At 42.3% G+C, this 19,717-nt stretch overlaps 1 protein-coding gene across 3 annotated transcripts in view; it reads left to right on the top strand.

The window, feature by feature from the left end:
• The window catches only part of JADE1 (jade family PHD finger 1), a 69,926-nt gene that overhangs the window by 25,400 nt on the left and 24,809 nt on the right, over window positions 1–19,717 (top strand). For 2 of the 3 annotated variants that reach the window (XM_087963134.1, XM_087963135.1), the window contains exons 3-5: window positions 4,864–4,946; window positions 5,042–5,116; window positions 17,854–18,011. In XM_087963134.1, the coding sequence (XP_087819260.1) occupies window positions 4,864–4,946; window positions 5,042–5,116; window positions 17,854–18,011 (316 nt within the window). The remainder of the gene's footprint in view (window positions 1–4,863; window positions 4,947–5,041; window positions 5,117–17,853; window positions 18,012–19,717) is intronic. The other variant, XM_087963136.1, reaches the window with a different exon arrangement.

Genomic DNA, 19,717 nt, shown 5'->3' with positions numbered 1-19,717 from the left:
AGCAGGCCTTTTCATGAAGTTCTTACCTGGCAGGCAGGTAAGTTTGCAGGGGTTTTTGTAGTGATACTACCTTCCTGTGATAGGACAGTTCCCACAACAGACCTTCACATTTTGGAGCAGCAGTAGTTTTCGGGTTGTCTCTAAAGTTTGTTTCATTGAGAGCAAGTTACAAAAATCCTGAAATCCAGATAAAACACAAGACCCTGTTTAGCTCATCTCAATGGATTCTATTGAACTGGCATCCAGCTTAGATCAGATATGACTGTCTACTAAAAAACTTTCAAAGTCATCTGTTAAGCCTACAATCATCTTATTCTTCCCATTTTTCTCTAAAAGGATAATTAAACAAGACAGTGATCCAAATCAAACAAGTTGTATGATCAAGTAATGGTTAAAACAGGAGAAAGTTAATGGTTTTGGAATGACCAAGTCCAAATCTGGACCTTCTATCTTATAGAAAAGTTGCCTGAAGCAGGCAGGTCCATATAAGGGAAGCCCACTAGCATCCCTGAAATGAAGCTATTCTGTAAGGAGAAATGGGATAAAATTCCTGAAAGCTGATGATCAACAGTTATAGGAAGCCTTTAGTTGAAATAATTGCTGCCTAGTGGAGGTACAACAGTTACTCAAAGCAAAATTATGTTTCCAGTTACTATATTTTATTGATTAACTTGAGAAAAAAAATAGCGTTATGGTATGCAGTTATATTTCGGGAATGGAAGTCTAATCTTTTTTCCCTACCTGACAGTTTAAGCTCCTGCATGAGAAAAATGAAATTTTATAAAAATACATTAATTTTACAGTTTTATTAGAGGAATGCCACATATGATATAAATTACTAGTAGCAAAACATTACTTTTTGCAAATATTAATTTTTAATTAATTAATTTTATTCAAAAAGTAAAAGATATCTAATGATAGTGTATTTAATTGTCAGCTAAATCATAGGAACATAACTCTGGGGTATTCTCAGTGCAAATTATGGTCTCCAGACACCATTGAAACAATCCCAAGAAAGTTTATTTTTAGAGTTCATTAGTCCCCAACAGCAGAATTTTTATTACCCAGAGAAAACTGAAACCTTCAATTAACCTCCATGCACACACACACACACACACACAATATTCAGGTTTATTGGTCAATTTTGATTTGCCACCTGCAAATATAACCAATTTTCTGTGAACCCATTACTTAATATTTCAAACAGGTAATTTCACTACTTTGCCTAATTGCTCCTGCTGGGGAATCCAAGTACAAATTAATCAAGGAAAAAGAGAAGATGACTTTATTGTATGGTTTGTCACACATGTTCAGACTGGATTTTTGTCTGGCTATTGAGTTCTTCCCAGGGACCTGGGATAGGCACCTGTGGATGTTTGATGGTATTAATAGCTATTGTTGCAGAATGTAAGCTTTTCTGAAAAGCTGCCTTTTGCAATTGATTGAATTTGTTGATGCTGATAGTGTTCAAGTGGTGCTCCAATTGTTTTGGAATTGTACCCATAGTGCCTATTACTATTGGTACTGAAAAAAATAGCTTTCCTTGTGCAGTCATATTTGAGTGTAGGGTGGGTTGCTCATCTCCGTGTCTTGGCTGAGGGAGCCAGCATTATCCAAATACATTTTCCAAAGGGGCATGGACCTATTAATCTACTCATATTTGCATGCTTATGAACTGTTAGGTGGGCACTCAGGTCTCAAACCCAGGCTGTCAAGCTCAGAGTTTTTAAGCATTGAGCCATCACACCCCTATTGGTAATACTTTTGCTTTATTTTGCCACAGTCTGTTTTTATTTCAGGTCTTTCAACTTTGTTATCTTTTCCAGTTCTTTCTCTTCCATTCTGCTGTCTCTAGGTACTGTCATGTTCATTATTCAGATATCTTTGTCTTTCTTATCGACAGTTGTTAAGTCTGGGGTCTTACGTGACAGCTGCCTATCTGTTTAAATTCTAAAGTACCAGAACAATTTAGCTTCTTTATTTTCTATTACTTATGGCTATTTTGTGGTCGCACCAGTTCTTTGCTAATGGTGTTTCTTGCAGATATTCTAATATACTGTTGTTGCTTTGTTATTTTATTGTCTATGCAAACTTCAGTAGGCAACTAAATGGCCCACTTCAGCTTCTTTGCAGAGATGGCATTTGTTGCATGTTATTTTCTTGTCAATTCTGTCTTTGTATGCATTTGTTCTTAAAACTTGGTCTTAATTCAGCCAGAATTAGCAACTCTGCCCTTGCTTCAGTTTTCTTGCTCTTAGCCATCGCTGTTTCTTTTTGTTACCTGCTTTGGCTGATATTTTTTTTATATTCTAGCCATGTAATACTTTACCTTGCCATATCACTTTTCCCTTCTTCATTTGGCCTTTCTTTGTAGGCCAGTTTGGTCTCTAGTTTTCAGTAACGCATCATGATATATTAGCTTCAGTGCATTCTTACAACACTTTTTCAACCATCTAATGTACATGCAACAAACATTCCGTGCCCACGTATTTTCCTTGGTAAGTCTATCAGCGTTGTGGCATGGATGAAGAGTATGATTCATTATCATTATTTTTTGGGTCTTTCTATACAGGTCATTTAGTTCTGCTTGAGTCTAGTGCACTATTCCAGCTGGGTATCTAATGACTGGAATTGCCTGGGTATTAATTACCATGATGGTGTTTCCTCCACTAAGTTTGGACTTTAAGATTTTCTTCACTCTCAAGATATATTCGCTTCTAACATTTTCCTTGACTTAAGTGAGGTTGATGTTGTTCCTTGAAATAAGTATTTTCAGTGTCATAAACCAATCAACAAATGCATTTTGGGAGATACCTGTTTTACAGCTAGTCCTTGACTTATGATCACAATTGAGCTCAAAATTTCTGTTGCTGAGGAAGACAATTGTTAAGTGAGTTTTGTGCCATTTTATGACCTTTCTTGCTACAGTTGTAAGTGAATCACTGCAGTTCTTAAGTTAGTTACATAGTTGTTAAGTGAGTCTGGCTTCCCCTTTGACTTTGCTTGCTAGAAGGTCACAAAAGGTAATGGCGTGATCCTGGGGTACTGCAACTGTCATAAATATGAACCAGTTGCCAAGCATCTGGATTTTGATCATGGGACCATGGGGATGCTGTATTGGTTGTAAGTAAAAACAGATTTAAGTCACTTGAAAAATAGACTTAAGTCACTTTTTTTCTGTGCTGTTGTAACTTCAAATGGTCACTAAATGGCCATAAATCAAGGACTACTACTAGTAATCTCATCAAAATCAAATTGTTCAAGTAAGTGCTTCTTACGTAAAAAAATCAAAGCCTTTTTTCAGCAAGCAATTGTTAAAGATTCTTCTTGACCTACAACTGTTACAGTTAAGATAGCCTCAGAAAGGGTGTGTTTATGGCACTTCTAGCCATTGTAAAAACATTGTGCTGTTCTCCATCCATCAGGTCACTTGATCACATTTTGGGCATGGGCCAACTTGTTCATATTTTTGACCATGTGATGCCATGCCTGATATAACCACGTGATGGCCATTTGTGGTCTTTTCCATCAGCTTCCTCAGAAAGTCATGGAGAAGCCAGTAGAGAGCAGAGAGAATGAAGGAGAGCTGAAATCCTTCATTAAGTTGCAGGAGTTCATGAAGATTTCAGCTTCATTCCTGCAGTCCTATGAAAAATTTCTGTTCTGTGCATGGAGGGGAAGGGGATATCCTTTAATAGGTTATAGGAACATTTGAAAGCAAAAAAAAATAGACATAGGAGAAAATTTCAGGTCCTTGCAGAGGTGAAACGCTCTGGCAGGCAGTCCTTTCATTTCCAAGGAGCTGCCTGCCAGAACCATTTCAGCTCCATACAGAACTGAAATATTTTTTTATTATTAAGCTCTTTTGTTTAATAACAGGAAGTTTACTTAACAATTGGAATTGCTGGAATTATGTTTGATGAGTAAAGAACTTATATGGCATCTGCTTTACTCAAAGACTGAGATTCCAGTTCTAATTGTGGTTGTAAATCCAGGGATACCTCTATTCATGGTTGATAGGTGCTTCAAATATATATCCTATGGCTCTAGATTGTGAAAAAATATTTTACTTTTAGTTCCAATGTCATCAGTGGTTTCTGGTTTCTGTACTCCAGAAATTTGTAGAGGACAATGTATTGACATGTCCAAGTGTTACAAAGCTCCAGTATGAGTGCCTGTAATTTTGCCTTTTTCAGTAAACCACTAGATTTAGAACATTTAATTAACTATGAAATAAGTTAATTAAGAAAATAAAATTTCTTTATAATAATATCTGTACAGAAGAAAGTATTTTTTTTTATAAAAGTATTTCCGAAGCATCAGTATTCTTGTTTCAGTTTTTACTGTTTTTTATTGTTTTATTTTGGTATTTTTGAGTTTTTAATGATAAGGATTGTTCAGTATTTCATTATTTTGTAATTTTGCATGAAATGTTTTTCTTTTTCTTTTGGCATTCATGAAGTAAAAATTTGGAACTGTTTATAGTGTAATCCGAGAAGAGTTAAAAAAATTAATGCAACCTGGAAACAGGCAAGAAGCTGATTGATTGATTTTCAGTTTTTTATTCAGTATTGTTTGGGTTCATACTGAATAAATATAAATAATTGTCACTTCTATAAGACATATCTAAGTTAATGCATAAATCAGCATTGTAATTTAAGGAAAATTAATGTTTGTAGAATTTTCATGCTTTAATTTTTTTTCTCAAAATCAAAACTATAATTTTGACAGGATTACCCAACAGTACACAAGTCCATTATTAAAAGATGAAAAACAAACTCTTGCTTACTGAAATTCGGTTTAAATATCTTGTATGGTTTTGGAGTGTGTACATTCTCAGCTATATTTCTTTCTGTTTTCTAGGCTTATCAACCTGGTCCCAGCATTCTAGATCTCAGCCTCAGAGGAGTTCATGCTCTAAGAGTAAAGACCGAAAACCATCAGAGGTATTACTTTTATATCTATCGTGGCATCTTGCTGAAATACAGATGTATCTTTTTTCCTAATACTTCTTTTTCTTTCCTTTTCCGCTCCATCTCAGCTGGCACCCAGCAACCTTTCTTCTGGCCAGGAGATCAGGGAGCTCAGCTGCTGCCACAGTCCCTGCCAGCATCAAGTTAGTTATTTAGCCATGAATATTGGATTGGTTTAGCACCAACCCAATTTTCTTTTTTCTTTTCTTTTCCTTTCTTTTCCTTTTCTCCCTTCCCCAATTTGTTGGTAAAGAGTGGAAATGTTATTTAGGAGTGTTTTCTGTATGTTGTTAATCTTTATAGCAGATTGATAAATAAGAACTTTTGTTTAGAGAAGTGAAATTAGATTTGTCTTGTTAAATGTTTCTTGTGCATTTTTCCCTGCAGAAAAGCAGGAAATAGGAATTTGTTTTGCCCTTTCACAGTGGATTTGGTAACGGGAAAACTGGTATAAAAAATACAAATGGTCACGTTCCTTGAGTATCAGAGTAGAAAATATGAATATTTACTTAGTTGGGTGTTACTGAAATAAATTATGTTTTGGGTCTTGACATCCACCTCTCTTAACTTTTATTTTGCATTACTTATATAAAGGTCACTGTTGCCATTACAGGTTGCGGCAAGTGGTTATTTAGCAAAACAGGTTGGACATTATTTATTGATGGAGCATTTATGCTGGAAAAAGAACTGTCCTAAGATAGAGTTGTCGTAATGTATTCTTCTAATTCTAATTAGAATTTTCCCTTTTCTTTCCTTTTTTATGCACATGCATGTATTCTCTATTATTTATATTGAACCTTGTTTCAGTGGATTAACTGCAAAATCTTGCTTACAAAGTTCTCTATATTTAATTAAACAATGTGTTTTATCTTGTTCTTCAGCTGAAAAGAGTCCCAAAAAACAGCATAAGATTAACAGCAAACTAGGTTGTCATCTATAAAAGATGCAGTGTGAAAGAGGAAAAAAAAGTGATGAAAATAGAAAAGAAAAGCAAGCTTATTAGGCATCCATTCTTAAAAGTGATAGATGAAGAGTTGTGTATCATTCACTGTTTAGATATAGTAATTTTACATGATTGCTTCTAGGCATGCTGATTGCATCTGCAGAACAGCAGGAATAGTAGTCAGATTGTTGATTCTCGGAAATTATATCCTTGATGTTACATTAAATTCTCTTTTGTCTTGTAGCCAACTCTTCACAATGTTCAGGTGCAGAAATACTCACAGAGTGTGGTGTTTTTCCCTGAGCTAGTCAAAATCAATACATATATAAATGTCCTGAATGTCTGGCATATACTTCTGTCTAGATATCTTTTTGTTTACTAGGCAAGCGCGTGTACACACACACACACACACACACACATTCATACTGTAAACACACACACGTATGCACACAGAAATAAACACAGCATGCATACACATACACACTTATTTTCAAAGTGATTTCAAGAATGTGTTTTTTAGGGACTGTTCCCTACTCCAACTTAGAGAAGGAGCTACCCTATCTAATAGGTGCTATGTGAAAGGTTTTTCGTGCCTCTGCCCATCCTTTGAATTTGATTGTGGGTGATGAGAAATTTGAAATCTTAAATCAGCATTTCCCAGCCTGTGACCCTCAGAATGTGTAGCCAGTTCTTGAAGTTTCAGTCCCAGAAACTAAGTTCCAGAATGGAATTACTTTTGTGATTGCTATTTATTCAATTCTGATGCCACTTAATTCCAGTCAGCTCTGGGTAGCTCTAAAGGTTCAATTGCAGTGACAACTGGGAGACATCAAGTTGGACAAATCAATCTTAAATTACTTAGATATTCCTGTTTGGATGTAATACCCTTATTCTGGATGAAGCCTAACCAGTAAATTTTTTATTTATAGTTGGTGTTAATCCAGATGAATTAAGCAACCTGTAAATAAAATGTACATAATGCTTGTAAATGAAAGACGAATGATTCAGATCATTCAGAGTTGCAAGATGGATTAATTTATGAGTCAGGATGTGTGAAACATATTTACATTACCACCAGCAGTGTTTGTAAAATGTGTAGAATCATTTTCAGAGCATTTGTTTTGAATCTGTCAGTTGAAGCATTGAGATTCATTCCATGATATGTGGTTTCAGTTATTTCAGCCAAATAAGTAGTGTTTTGCTGCTCTTGTCTCTCTCCCCATTCTTGAACATATTGCTTTTAAGTAAGAGCTCATTTATTTTAAAGCAGTTGATCTGTAAGTGATCCTTGCTGTCATTGCATGAACTGATCTAGTTTCTCTATAGCAAATTTATTTAATATCTATTTAACCACGTTCCAGCATATTTTAAAACTCTTGGTGAATATCTCCATGTAACCCATGGCATTCAGCAGATAGTTAAATCACAGGTTATGGATAGAATACTGCTCTTGAATTATTCTTGTTACTTTGTAATATTTTGTGGTAACAGTGCAAAGGCGTAGACACTCCAGGAAGACTTAGCCAAGCACCTTGGCACAAGATGGCAGCCAGCATAGCAGCGTGACACCAAGCCACACCTGCCCTGGGAAAATTCAGATACAAAAAATTCAGCTGCAGTCAACCTCACCACCCTGCACTGAGGACTTGCTGCCCTATGTTGACTTTTGCTAACTTCTTGCTCCTGTTGCTGATGAGGTATATCCTCCCTGGCCCTTCACAAGGCAGCTGGCCACATAAGGCCATCTTCTCCACAGGAAATTGCTGTGTGCAACCTTGGGAAGAAACCCTTGTGTGACCAACAACTGACTTGCAAAGGACCTGGCTGGGCATGCTTGTTCTCCCTCGAGCCGCTCGGAGCATCCAGACTGTGGGATGTGCTTCTGAGTCCTCTTCTTTCAGGCTGAGCTTTAGACGAGGAAACGCTCCGCCCCTCCCACGTGGCATCGCGTAGCGTCTCCCCAGTCTTTTGCTCAGCCTCGAAGAATCAGGCTGCGTTTCAAAGAGCTCCTTGGCTGTTTTCACTGAATCCTCCATTTCTCCGTCCCAATAAGGTTTGCCTTCCTTCCTCCTCCTGCGCAAAGGGTCCGGACTCAAGGAAAATTTTTCCTGTCCTCGGGCGGTGCGGGCTCGCAGCGCTTTTACGCGACGCGCCCCCCTTATCAGATCTCGTCGCTGCCTTCGCGTTGCCCGTGGCACGCGCTCCCGCTGGATTCCCCCCACCCTAAACGCCGACCGGGAGGGCTATCGCCCCTAGGGCTCTAGGAGCGCCCGAGCTGACCGGCCAAGCCCTCCTTTCCTTTCCGTCCCGAAGGTGTCCCGGCAGTTCAGCTCGCGGCCGCCATTTTGGCTCCGCCCGTGGTCGGCGGCAAAAATTTTTTTCTCTAATATTCAGCTGCGGTGAATTGGAACTCCAGGCCTAGGGTTAAAGCCTAGCTGCCCATTTTGAACTGCCTGGCTAGTCTTGGTTAGTGCTTGTTGGCCTCCGCAGCCCTTTCGGGCGAAGTTGCAGCCCCCTCCGGTTTTTCTTCTATTGTCTGGAGGCTGGCTGCCAGAGGCCTCCTCTTCAACTCTAGGCCTCAGGCGTTATTCGACTGATTCGGCCGGTACTGAGAGATATACATTCAAAAAAAAAAAAAATAACTATAATAGAATATATATTTGATTCAAATACAAAAGGAATAATAACAAAAAGAAATAATTTTTTGGTACAGAAATTTTTTCTCTTAGATATTAAATATATCGGAGTACCTGGATATTCAGCTGATATAAAGAAAATAAAAATAACTTAAAAAGGACAAAAACAGGATTACATATCTAAATATATATATTTTTCTGTTATCTCTGTACAAGTAAAATTCCAAAAGGGGAGCGGGCCAGCCTCATCCTCACCCGGCCTTATCCAGGCCTGATCTGGGCGAGCCAACCGCCCTTATTAATCTCTATTATTCAATATGGCAGACGACAATTCCTCTAAACGTCCTTCATTGAAGGCTAAGGCAAAGTCCCACTACTTGCGCAGGCAGGACAAGGAACCTAAGGGCTCTAGAAAGGACAAGGAACCTTCCAAGGCCTCTCAACGTGACGCCTTAAGGCGCCACAAGGCGTTAGAAAAAGAGTTCGACAGGCGTTCAAGGGAGTCCCGCTCGGAGCCGTCTCTACCTCCTCCTCCACCCCCTACCTCTATTCAACCTCCCCCAGGCCTTTCTTCCCTACCTAGGGGCAGTTCGCCCCAGGGTCTCCCGACCCCGGTCCTACGATTAGTCTGACACCTGAAGCCACTTTTACACCCACGGCTGCTGGTCTGCGCCAGGATGAACCTTCTACATCTGAGGTTCCACCTCACATCAGGGCTTGGATGGAATCAGCCATCCGCCAGAGTGTTATAGAGGAACTACAGCACATGTCCAGATCAGGCTTCTCTCCTCGAGTCTCCGAGCACGACTCCTTGTCTATCAGATCCTTCCACAACCGGTCCCCCGGTTGATCAGGTACTCTCTCAGAGGGACAGCCCTCCTCCGGTTGGGGCCCAGGTTGAGGAGGAAGGGGACTTTGGGGACTTCGGGGAGGAGGATGAGGGTTCCCAGATGGGATCCTCCGCTACAGTGAACCTCCTTAGAGACTGACATCATGGAGGGGAGATGTCCGAGGACGAGGGCACTTCTCCTGACCAACCCACCTTTGGGGGCTCTTCAAACCGCACATGTTCAAGTCCCTCCTCCTTAAGGCCAAGAATGTCTCGGGCCTTCTTTCCCAGGCCCCTGCTGACCTCCCCCATCCCAGAGGGCCCAGAAGACTCCATTTTCACCCAACCAGTGGTTGAAGCGGAGGTCATCCCATCCCCCCATATTCGTGGATCTGGTAGCGAAGCAACTATCCTCCACAGGGACCCCTCCCACACCCTCTAGCCAAGACAAGAGATTCTTTAATCTCGATTCGGCACTGTCCAGCCTCCTGAACATTCCAGAGGTCGATGACCCCATTGTGGGTCTAGCTTCCTCCTCCACACCTAGTGAGGCCCTAGAGGCCTTGAAACCTGAGGACAAGCGGGTGGAGCTGGCCCTACGCAGGGCACACCTATCCGACGCCTGGGCCATTAAGTCAGCTACCGCCGCCTCTTTTTCACTAGGTCCTCTATCCGCTGGCTACGTCAGCTCAGGGAACACGTCCCGCTTCCAACCTGAGGCGCACCAGGACATTGCGGCTAGTGGCTGCAGCCGAGTTCTCGGCTGACGCCACTTACCAGTCGGTGAAATTCTCTTCCAGGGCCATCACGTCCCACGTCACGGCTCGTCGCCTGCTATGGCTCAAACACTGGCAGGCGGACGTAAGAATAAGGTCAAGCTGGCCACTGCCCCTATTACAGGAGACAAACTGTTTGGCCCGGCCCTCGAACCCCTGCTGGTCGAGGGTCGCAGTAAGAGGAAGTACTTGCCTTCCCTTTTTCGAAGATCGGAGACCAGGGGCTCCCAGCCCTTTCGGAGGAGCTTTCCCGCCCTTTTACCAACCCCCTTCCCGCCCAGATTCCCCGACCCCCTTCCTTCCGATCCCAGGATCGCACGGACTCGGGCGACAGAACTAGGCGCGGGGTGGTTATAAGAGACCCTTTCGGGGACCGGGAGGAAGGCCCTACCGCAGAAGGTAGAGCCTCTTCCTCCTCCCCATTGGTGGCCGCCTCAGCCACTTCGCCGCCCAATGGGATAAATCCACTTCCGATGCATGGGTTAGGGACACAATAAGGTTTGGTCTCGCCTCGAGTTCAAATCCACTCCCCTGATCGTTTTTTTCCATCCCCTCCTCAGGGGATCCCACCAACGTGCTCTAATGGATGCAGCCATCCATCACCTGCTTGATATCCAGGCCATTCAACCTGTCCCTCCGGCTCAGAGAGGAAAGGGATTTTACTCCCATCTCTTTGTGGTGCCCAAACATTCTGGGGCTGGAGAGCCATCCTAGACCTGAAACGGCTCAACCGTCACCTTATCCAGCGCAAATTCAAAATGCACACCTTGCAATCAATTCTCTTAGGCACCAGGCGGGAGACTGGCTGTCCTCCATAGATCTCTCTGAGGCATACCTCCATATTCCAATCAGGCCCTCTCATCACAAATTCCTTAGGTTCTGTTACAATGGCCTTCACTATCAATACGTGGCCCTACCCTTTGGGCTGGCCTCGGCCCCAGGTCCTTCACCAAGGTCCTGGCGGCCCACCTCAGGAGCATTCCCGTCCGCCTCCACTGCTACTTGGACGATATCCTTATTCTATCCCGTCCAAGTCCCAGGCAGTCAGGGATACCAGGGTCACCCTCTCAGCCCCTACGGGCACACGGGTTTCTAGTCAATTGGCAAAGAGCCAACTTACCCTTCCACCGAATCAACCACTTGGGTGCCATAATTGATTCGGTCTCAGAGAGAGTTTTCCTCTCCCAGAGAGGTTCCTTAGCATTCAAACCCTGGTCAAACAGATTAGACGTTCTAGGAAGGTGGCCTTGCTTGACCTCTCTAGATTGTTGGGCAAAATGGTGTCATGCATCTCTATTATTCCCTGGGCCCGCTTACACAGCAGGTCCCTCCAGTGGTTCCTGCTCCCGTTCCAAAGATCCAGAAGAAGCAACTCGAAGGTCAGAGTCAAGGTCCCTCCAAAGGTCCTCACGTCTCTTCTCTGGTGGACCAATCCCGCCATCAACAGAGGCCACCTCTTCGCGGAGCCTCAAAGACTCACCGTCACCTACGGATGCAAGTCTATCCGGTTGGGGCGCTCATCTCAACTCACTCTCGGCACAAGGCAAATGGTCGCCGACCGAACAAAGATGCAGCATCAACTGGCTAGAGCTCCACGCCGTCCATCTGGCTCTGCGCAGCTTCCCCAGATCCGCAGTCGTCACGTTCTCGTTCTCACAGACAACGTCACGGCCAAGGCCCATATCAACAGGCAAGGGGGCACCCAGTCCATTCAGCTGATGAAGGAAGCCGGCGCCTTTGCCGCTGGGCAGAGGCCAACCTCCTATCACTAAAAGCCGAACACATCTCCGGAATAGACAATACCCAGGCGGACTGGCTGAGCAGGGCCACGGTGGACCAAGCAGAATGGCGACTCCATCCATCCCTATTCGAGGAAGCGTCCAGGATATTCGGCCTACCGCTGGTGGATCTATTCGCTTCCCCATCCAACACACAACTTCCACGGTTTTTCCCCGGTATCCGTCTCACGGGTCGGAGAACCACAACGCTCTGCGCTGCCCATGGCCCCCAGGGCTCCTATATGCCTTCCCTCCGCTCCCGCTAGTGCCCAGAGTCATTCAGAAACTCATTCAGGAGAGGGCAGACCTTCTCCTGGTGGCTCCCCTATTGGCCCAGGCGACCGTGGTTTGCGGACCTCCGCAACTTATCGGTAGCGCCCCCATGGCGGATCCCCGGACAGGGTCTCCCTCTCTCAGGAGCCCCTTCTACATCCGGAGCCTCAATGGCTCCAGTTAGCCGTCTGGAAGTTGAGCGGATCCGTCTGACCAGCGAGAACCTCTCAAGCCAAGTCATCGACACTATTTTGGCCGCCAGGCGACCCTCCACTACACAATTTATGATGCCACTTGGAAGGGGTTCTGCAAGTGGTGTAGTGGGTCCCAGGTTGACCCTCTCTCTCCCTCCGTGGCTCAGATCCTGGAATTTCTTCAGGAAGGCCTTCGCAAGGGGCTTGCACCTAACACCCTGAGACGGCAAGTCTCTGCCCTCTCAACAGTGGTCTCCTGTGATAACTACGGCTCCCTTTCCCATCACCCCGGGTTTGATCCTTCCTTAGGGGTGCCACCAACCTGTGCCCTCCCACTGTTCACAGGTTTCCCACATGGGACCTCAACAAGGTCCTAGTTTCTCTTACACGTCCTCCGTTTGAGCCTTTGAGGGATTCATCTCTTCAGTTCCTCACCTTTAAGGTAGTTTTTCTAGTAGCCATCACTTCTGCTCGTCGAGTGTTGGAATTAGCAGCTCTGTCAGTCAGGAGCGATCTATGCGTGTTCCATGCAGACCGGGTCGTCCTGCGTCCTGACCCCACTTTCCTACCCAAGGTTAACTCGCCCTTCCATAGATCACAGGAACTGGTTCTACCAAATTTTTGCCCTAGACCCTCCGGGAACAGGGAGGTTCTCTGGCACACCCTAGATGTTAGAAGGGCCTTGCGTATATATATTAAGCGCACTCAATCCTTACGAAGGTCGGAATCTCTTTTCCTATCCTTTCAACCCAAGACGCTAGGGGCTCAAGGTTTCTCCTTCCACTATCAGCTGCTGGATCAGGGCGACCATTGCCAGGTGTTACCTTTCCCATTCTCTGCCTGCACCTGGTGGAATAACTGCCCATTCCACCAGGAGTGCAGCCACTTCGGCCTGGGCCACACAAGCCCCCATCGCTGACATTTGTAGGGCAGCCACCTGGGCCTCTCCGTCCCCGTTTATCAGTCATTACAAGATAGATACGTATGCCTCAGCGGAGGCCTCCTTTGGCTGGCGGGTCTTACAGAGGGTTGTCAGTGATCCGGAGGGGCCTTCGGGCCAGGACGGAGTCCCACCCATAGGACAGCCAAGCTTTGGTATGTCCCACAGTCTGGATGCTCCGAGCGGCTCGAGGGAGAATGGGGCGTTGGTTCTTACCTGATCGCCCCTTCTAGGCGAGCCGCGAGGAGCATCCAGCCCCACCCTAGTATCTCCGTCTGGTGGGGACTCTTGTTTCAGCCAAGGAGCCAATAGTAGATTAGAAAGGATCAATAACTTCTCTTCTCGTTATCGCAAAAAACTGGGGAGACGCTGCGCGATGCCACGTGGGAGGGGCGGAGCGTTTCTCGTCTAAAGCTCAGCCTGAAAGAAGAGGACTCAGAAGCACATCCCACAGTCTGGATGCTCCTCGGCTCGCCTAGAAGGGGCGTATCAGGTAAGAACCAACGCCCCAATCTGTAGCAGATATCAGTAGCATAAGAAGATGTGAAAGACAGCAGGGGCGGCAGAATGTAGGAAGTTAGAAGAGTATAGGTGCGTGATGGCGAACCTATGGCACACGTGCTGAAAGTGGCAGGCAGAGCCATCTCTGCTGGCACACAAGGTGTCACCCTGGATCAGGTCCACTGCGCATGCACACGCACTTCCCGCCAGCCAGCTGATTGTTGGGTATCTGCCGCACATGAGTGGGGGGGGCATGTGGGAGACACACACATGCATGAAGCATGTGCAGGGGTGTTGCATGCGCAGCAGGGCGGGAGTGTTGCATGTGCATTGCATTATGAATGCAGGCACACATGCGTGCGCGGCACACGACAATGAAAAGGTTACCTATCACTGGTGTAGATGGAGAAGATGCTACTATGTTCATAAGTGTGGGCAGGTTGCCAGGCACCCAAATTTTGATAATGTAACCATAGGGGCACTGAAGCAGGTATATCCTCAGGGACAAGTCATAAGTCCATTTAGTGCCTCTGTAACTTCAAACATTCACTGAACAAATGGTCATAAGTTGTTGAGGTCCGTTTGATACAGATATATACTCCTGTTTGGATACATGGCATTAGTGAGGATTCCATCTCTGCTTCTTTGTAGCTGATTGAGTCTTACATTATCCAATGTACACTACTACTTTAAATGCATTCAGGTCCAAAGAAAATTTTGAGCCAAGGCTAGAGAATTGTGCATCTGAATGGTAGATGATATTGTAGCTTTGAAAACATATTGATTCAAGACATCTCTGTTGATAGGAATATTTGTATTGAAAAGTCATTATAGGTAAATACAGGTAGTTCTCAACTTATGACCTCAATTAGAATAGAATAGAATAGAATAGAATAGAATAGAATAGAATAGAATAGAATAGAATAGAATAGAATAGAATACTTTATTGGCCAAGTGTGATTGGACACACAAGGAATTTGTTTTGGTGTAAATACTCTCAGTATACATAAAAGAAAAGTTACATTCGTCAAGAATCGAGAACAGTCAATATAAATCATAAGTATACAAGTGACAAAGTTACAGTCATACAGTCCCAAGTGGGAGGGTATGGGTGATAAGGAGTTGTGAGAAGATTAACAGTAATAGTAGTGCAGACTTTGTAATTGTTCAACTATTACAAAGTCTGCACTACTATTACTGTTAATCTTCTCACAACTCCTTATCACCCATACCCCCCCACTTGGGACTGTATGACTGTAACTTTGTCGCTGTTCAGTGTTGTTCAGTTGTTGAGGGAATTATTTGTTTAGCAAAGTGATGGCTTTCGGGGAAAAACTGTTCTTATGTCTAGTTGTTCTGGTATGCAGTGCTCTATAACGTCGTTTTGAGGGAAGGAGTTGAAACAGTTTATGTCTGGGATGTGAGGGCTTTGTAAATATTTCCACAGCCCTCTTTTTGCAATATACCGGTCCTCGATTGAAGGCAGGTTGGTGGTAATTGTTTTTTCTGCAGTCTTAATTATCCTCTGAAGTCTGTCCTGTTGGGTTGCAGAACCAAACCAGACAGTTATAGAGGTGCAGATGATAGACTCAATAATTCCTCTGTAGAACTGTATCAGCAGCTCCTTGGGCAGTTTGAGCTTTCTGAGTTGGTGCAGAAAGAACATTCTTTGTTGTGCTTTTTTGATGACGTTTTTGATGTTAGATGTCCATTTTAGATCATGTGATACAGTAGAACTTAGAAATTTGAAGGTCTCTACTGTTGCTACTGTGTTGTCTAGTATTGTAAGAGATGGTAGTATGGGAGGGTTTCTTCTAAAGTCTACCACCATTTCTACAGTTTTGAGTGTGTTCAGTTCCAGATTGTTTTGGTTACACCATGAGGCAAGTTGTACAACCTCCTGTCTGTATGCAGATTCGTCGTTGTCTCAAATGAGACCAATCACTGTTGTGTCATCTGCAAACTTCAGTATTTTAACAGATGGTTGTTTGAGATGCAGTCATTGGTATATAGGGAGAAGAGAAGTGGAGATTGCACACAGCCTTGGTGGGGCCCTGTGCTGATTGTACAGGTATCAGATGTGATTCTTTTGAGGCCAAAATTTCTGTTGCTGAGTGAGACATTTGTTACATGAGTTTTACCCCATTTTATGACCTTTCTTGCTACAGTTGTTAAGTGAAACACTGCAGTTCTTAAGTTAGTAACATAGTTAAGTGAACCTGTCTTCCCTATTGACTTTGCTTGTTGGAAGGTCACAGAAGGTGATCACTTGACCCTGTGATACTGCAACTGTCATAAATATGGCTCAGTTGCCAAGTCTTTGAATTTTTATCATGTGACTATGGAGATGCAACAACAGTTATAAATGTGAAAAACTGTCATAGATCACTTTTTTCAGTGTCATTGTAACTTTGAATGGTCATTAAATGATCTGTTGTAAGTTGAGGACTGCCTGTATGTATCTTGTTTGGACTTCAGTCTGTCTATGCCAGTCTTCCCTGAGACCTGTGGAATTTCCAGAATTCTCAGTCAACATAATATGAATATACACGTGTTTGTGGATATGCATTGTGACTTTATTCTGCTCTTCCTGCTTCTGAGAAATATACCACTTCTGCATGAGGTGTACATCTTCAACTTCAGTGGAGATGTTCTTCCCAATGGTATAGTGCGTGTACAGATTAATATTTCAGTTGAAATAGGAACAGATCTTGCTTTCATCAGCTGGGTGCCTAGGAATGAATGAATGTGTAACATAGGAATAAATGAATTGGTAACTGATGGCATGGCTTTAGGCTCAATTTTCATTGTACTTTTTAAAGTGCTATAATGGTCTCTATACAATGATCTCTATACAACATAAGGCCAATCATTCCCTGAGCTTTATTTACAGCTAGTGTTTACTTCATGTTGAAAGAATACTGACAATAATTTACATTGGTTGAGTAAATATTGGGTCCTGCAACCCTATCCTATTCTTAAATTATGATAATTTGAAAAGTTGGTGCTCACATCTTTTGAAAAGGATGTTACGGAGTCACTAGGTTGTAATTGCAAAAGTATAGATTGATGGTTTGTGGAAATGTAAGGATATGTATTTTGAGATACATTTTTCAATAGTATTTAAACTTTTTGAGATCAAATAGATAGGTTTTATAGTTGACCATGAGTGCATGATTAGCTTTAAACTCTGAAACTAGGAAATACAGGTCATGGCTTAAAAAAAGATATCAATAAAATAATCTGTGACTTAGGTACAATACTTCCCTTTGAATTAAATAAAATACGATTTACAGTATTTGGGTTTAGAGTTGTATTTGGGGACTCATTTAGGAAGACTTTGAAAAACTGATAAAGTTTTTTTGATTGGATCATATGAATTGGGGTGGACATGTTTTTTTTTACTTCTGGTTCAGCATGGTAATACAGATGAACATCTGGATGCTTGAAAGGGCATGTTAGTTAATGATGAGAGGCCTTTTGTTATGCATTGTTCTTCACTGTTCTCCTGGAAAGTCTGAATTATATAGTAGAAGTATGACATGTCACTGTAACCATATTCTACTAAAACTCTCGTCCCCATAATCTTTAACTGGACAAGACAGTGCATTGTAGGGCAACAATTTTGGAACCAAGGTATCTCAAGTGGGCTAGCTTACAGAATGCATCCAAAATCTGGAACCCATGACTCTCATAAAATTAAAATTGGACGAATTTTGTAAAAAAAAGTATGACATAGAATTGTCATAAAGACTTTATGATACAGTTCAAAATATCAGAAAACATGTGGTCACCTCCTGATCTGACTGTGCTATACAGTTCAACACAAGCTGTTTTCAAGGCAGATATGTCTTGGACTATCTCCCTGAGTTTTTAAAAACATTTAAAGTACATTAGGAGCTCTACCATTGTTGAAGATGTTGAGGGATCTGTTAAGGAAATATGTCTGAAATGATGCCTCAATGTGTCATGGGTCGTCTAGTCATTTCTCTTTCTCTGTGTCTTTCCAGGTGTTTAGAACAGACCTGATCACTGCTATGAAGCTGCCCGATTCTTCCCAGCTGAATCCTGATGAGTATTATGTGCTGGCAGATCCCTGGAGACAAGAATGGGAGAAAGGTGTTCAGGTGCCAGTCAGCCCAGGGACTATACCAGAACCAGTAGCCAGGTATAATTTTGGTGCAGCCAGTTAGAAAAAGGAAAGAAACCCATTCCCCTTACCTTTTAAACAATTACTCTGAAAGTATAGTGTTCCATAATTTGGATTTATCTCAGGGCATGTGTGCTGTCTATGAAAAAGAAGGCAGGGTCTTAATCTTCTTTAGGATTAATATTAATAACTGGATTACTTCCCATTATTGAAAGTGATATAAGAGTTAATGAACAAGAACTTAGCATGTCATGTAAATCCATTGTTTGGTTGGTGGCATTTTAATAGATATTCCGATAGTTCCATAATATGATTGCTGTGTGAAATAGAATACTGATTTAGCAACTGATTTTTCACTGTTAAAGTACTGGAGCAGCTTCATTTCAGGTGGCAGATGTGAGCAAAACCTTACTCGTCAGCAGATTTACTACTCACAACTTAAGCACTTTACATGGCAAGCTAAGGACTTATTTTTAACTTGATGTAGTCGCAGAAGGAAGTCTCTTGTACTGCCAGAAAAACAGTTCCCCCTAACTGGAGATTCGCTTTAACCTTTTGCTGGAAACAGTACAAGTTGTTCCTATATCAGTCAGACTTCACAAGCAAGTAAATACAACTTTCTCACATCTGAATTTGAAGCATTAATTGACAAGTCAAACTTGGAAGCGGCATAGAGGACAGGGGGAGTAGTTCTAGAGATATGAACTCTAAATCTTAACAAAATAGACATTTTGATAGATAATGCAGGTAATCATCATACAGAGATTAAATCTGACTTTTAAATCTGTTTCTGAGTGCATGTGCATAAAAACCTAACGCTGTTTATAATAAAACTCAACAAATTCTACAAGCAGCAAAAATATACTGTGCAGAATTCTTAAATACTTTATCACACGTCTGAAATGAACTCATTTTAGTCAACACATCAATAAAAATGTATATATCTAGAGTTTTAATTTAAATAGTGTAATAAATTTAGGAATATGAGAAGCTGCTGAATAGTAGATTATTCTTTCTAGATTAGATTACCTGCTTGAATCAGTAGCACATGCAGAGCGCTTCAGGCAAAGGTTTTTCATGTCACTTGCCACTTGTTCCTTTTAAGTAGAGATAATGAGAAATAAAGTACATTCTTTCTGCGTGCAGTTTTGTATTCTTAAGTTAAAAAGAGCTTCATTTTTAAAACTACTTATTGGTGACTTTGAAATATAGAATATTGATGAATATACTGTGGAATTTAAATATTACAAAAGGTAATATGAGCCAGTTCAGGGAGATTTTCATAGAAGGCTATGTGAAATTGCTTTAGGAACAATTGCATTTTTACATATATTGGTTATGCTTTGATCTCATTGTGAGGGATATTGTATGATTTCTTGTGGTTTTAGTCTAAATTAATTTACTTCATGCCAATTCAAATCCAGGTGTGATAACTACCTTGGTCTTGTTTATTTTTCTTCCTTATTTTACACATACCATACAGATGCTTACCCCTATTATTTTGTAGGTGTTAAATTGTTTATAGAAGATTTCCTGATTTATTGGAGAAGACTGTAGGCTTTCCTGCTTTCCATTTACCTCTTAGTAAATGCTGTTAAAATTTCTGATGGTTCAGAGGTGCCTGGGTATTAAGTACTCCTTCCATACACAGTTCTGCTCCTGCTACAACCATATAATGTGAATTTTCATTGTGTGGTGATGCAGCTATGTGATTTGTTTAGTGT

The sequence above is a fragment of the Notechis scutatus genome, chromosome 4 (genome assembly GCF_049901735.1).
Source record: "Notechis scutatus isolate UNSWTSFEM ecotype Mainland chromosome 4, rNotScu1.2, whole genome shotgun sequence".
Taxonomy (NCBI): Eukaryota; Metazoa; Chordata; class Lepidosauria; order Squamata; family Elapidae; genus Notechis; species Notechis scutatus.
The sequence above is the reverse complement of the archived record's forward strand: the minus strand, read 5'-3'. Positions and strand labels throughout refer to the sequence as shown.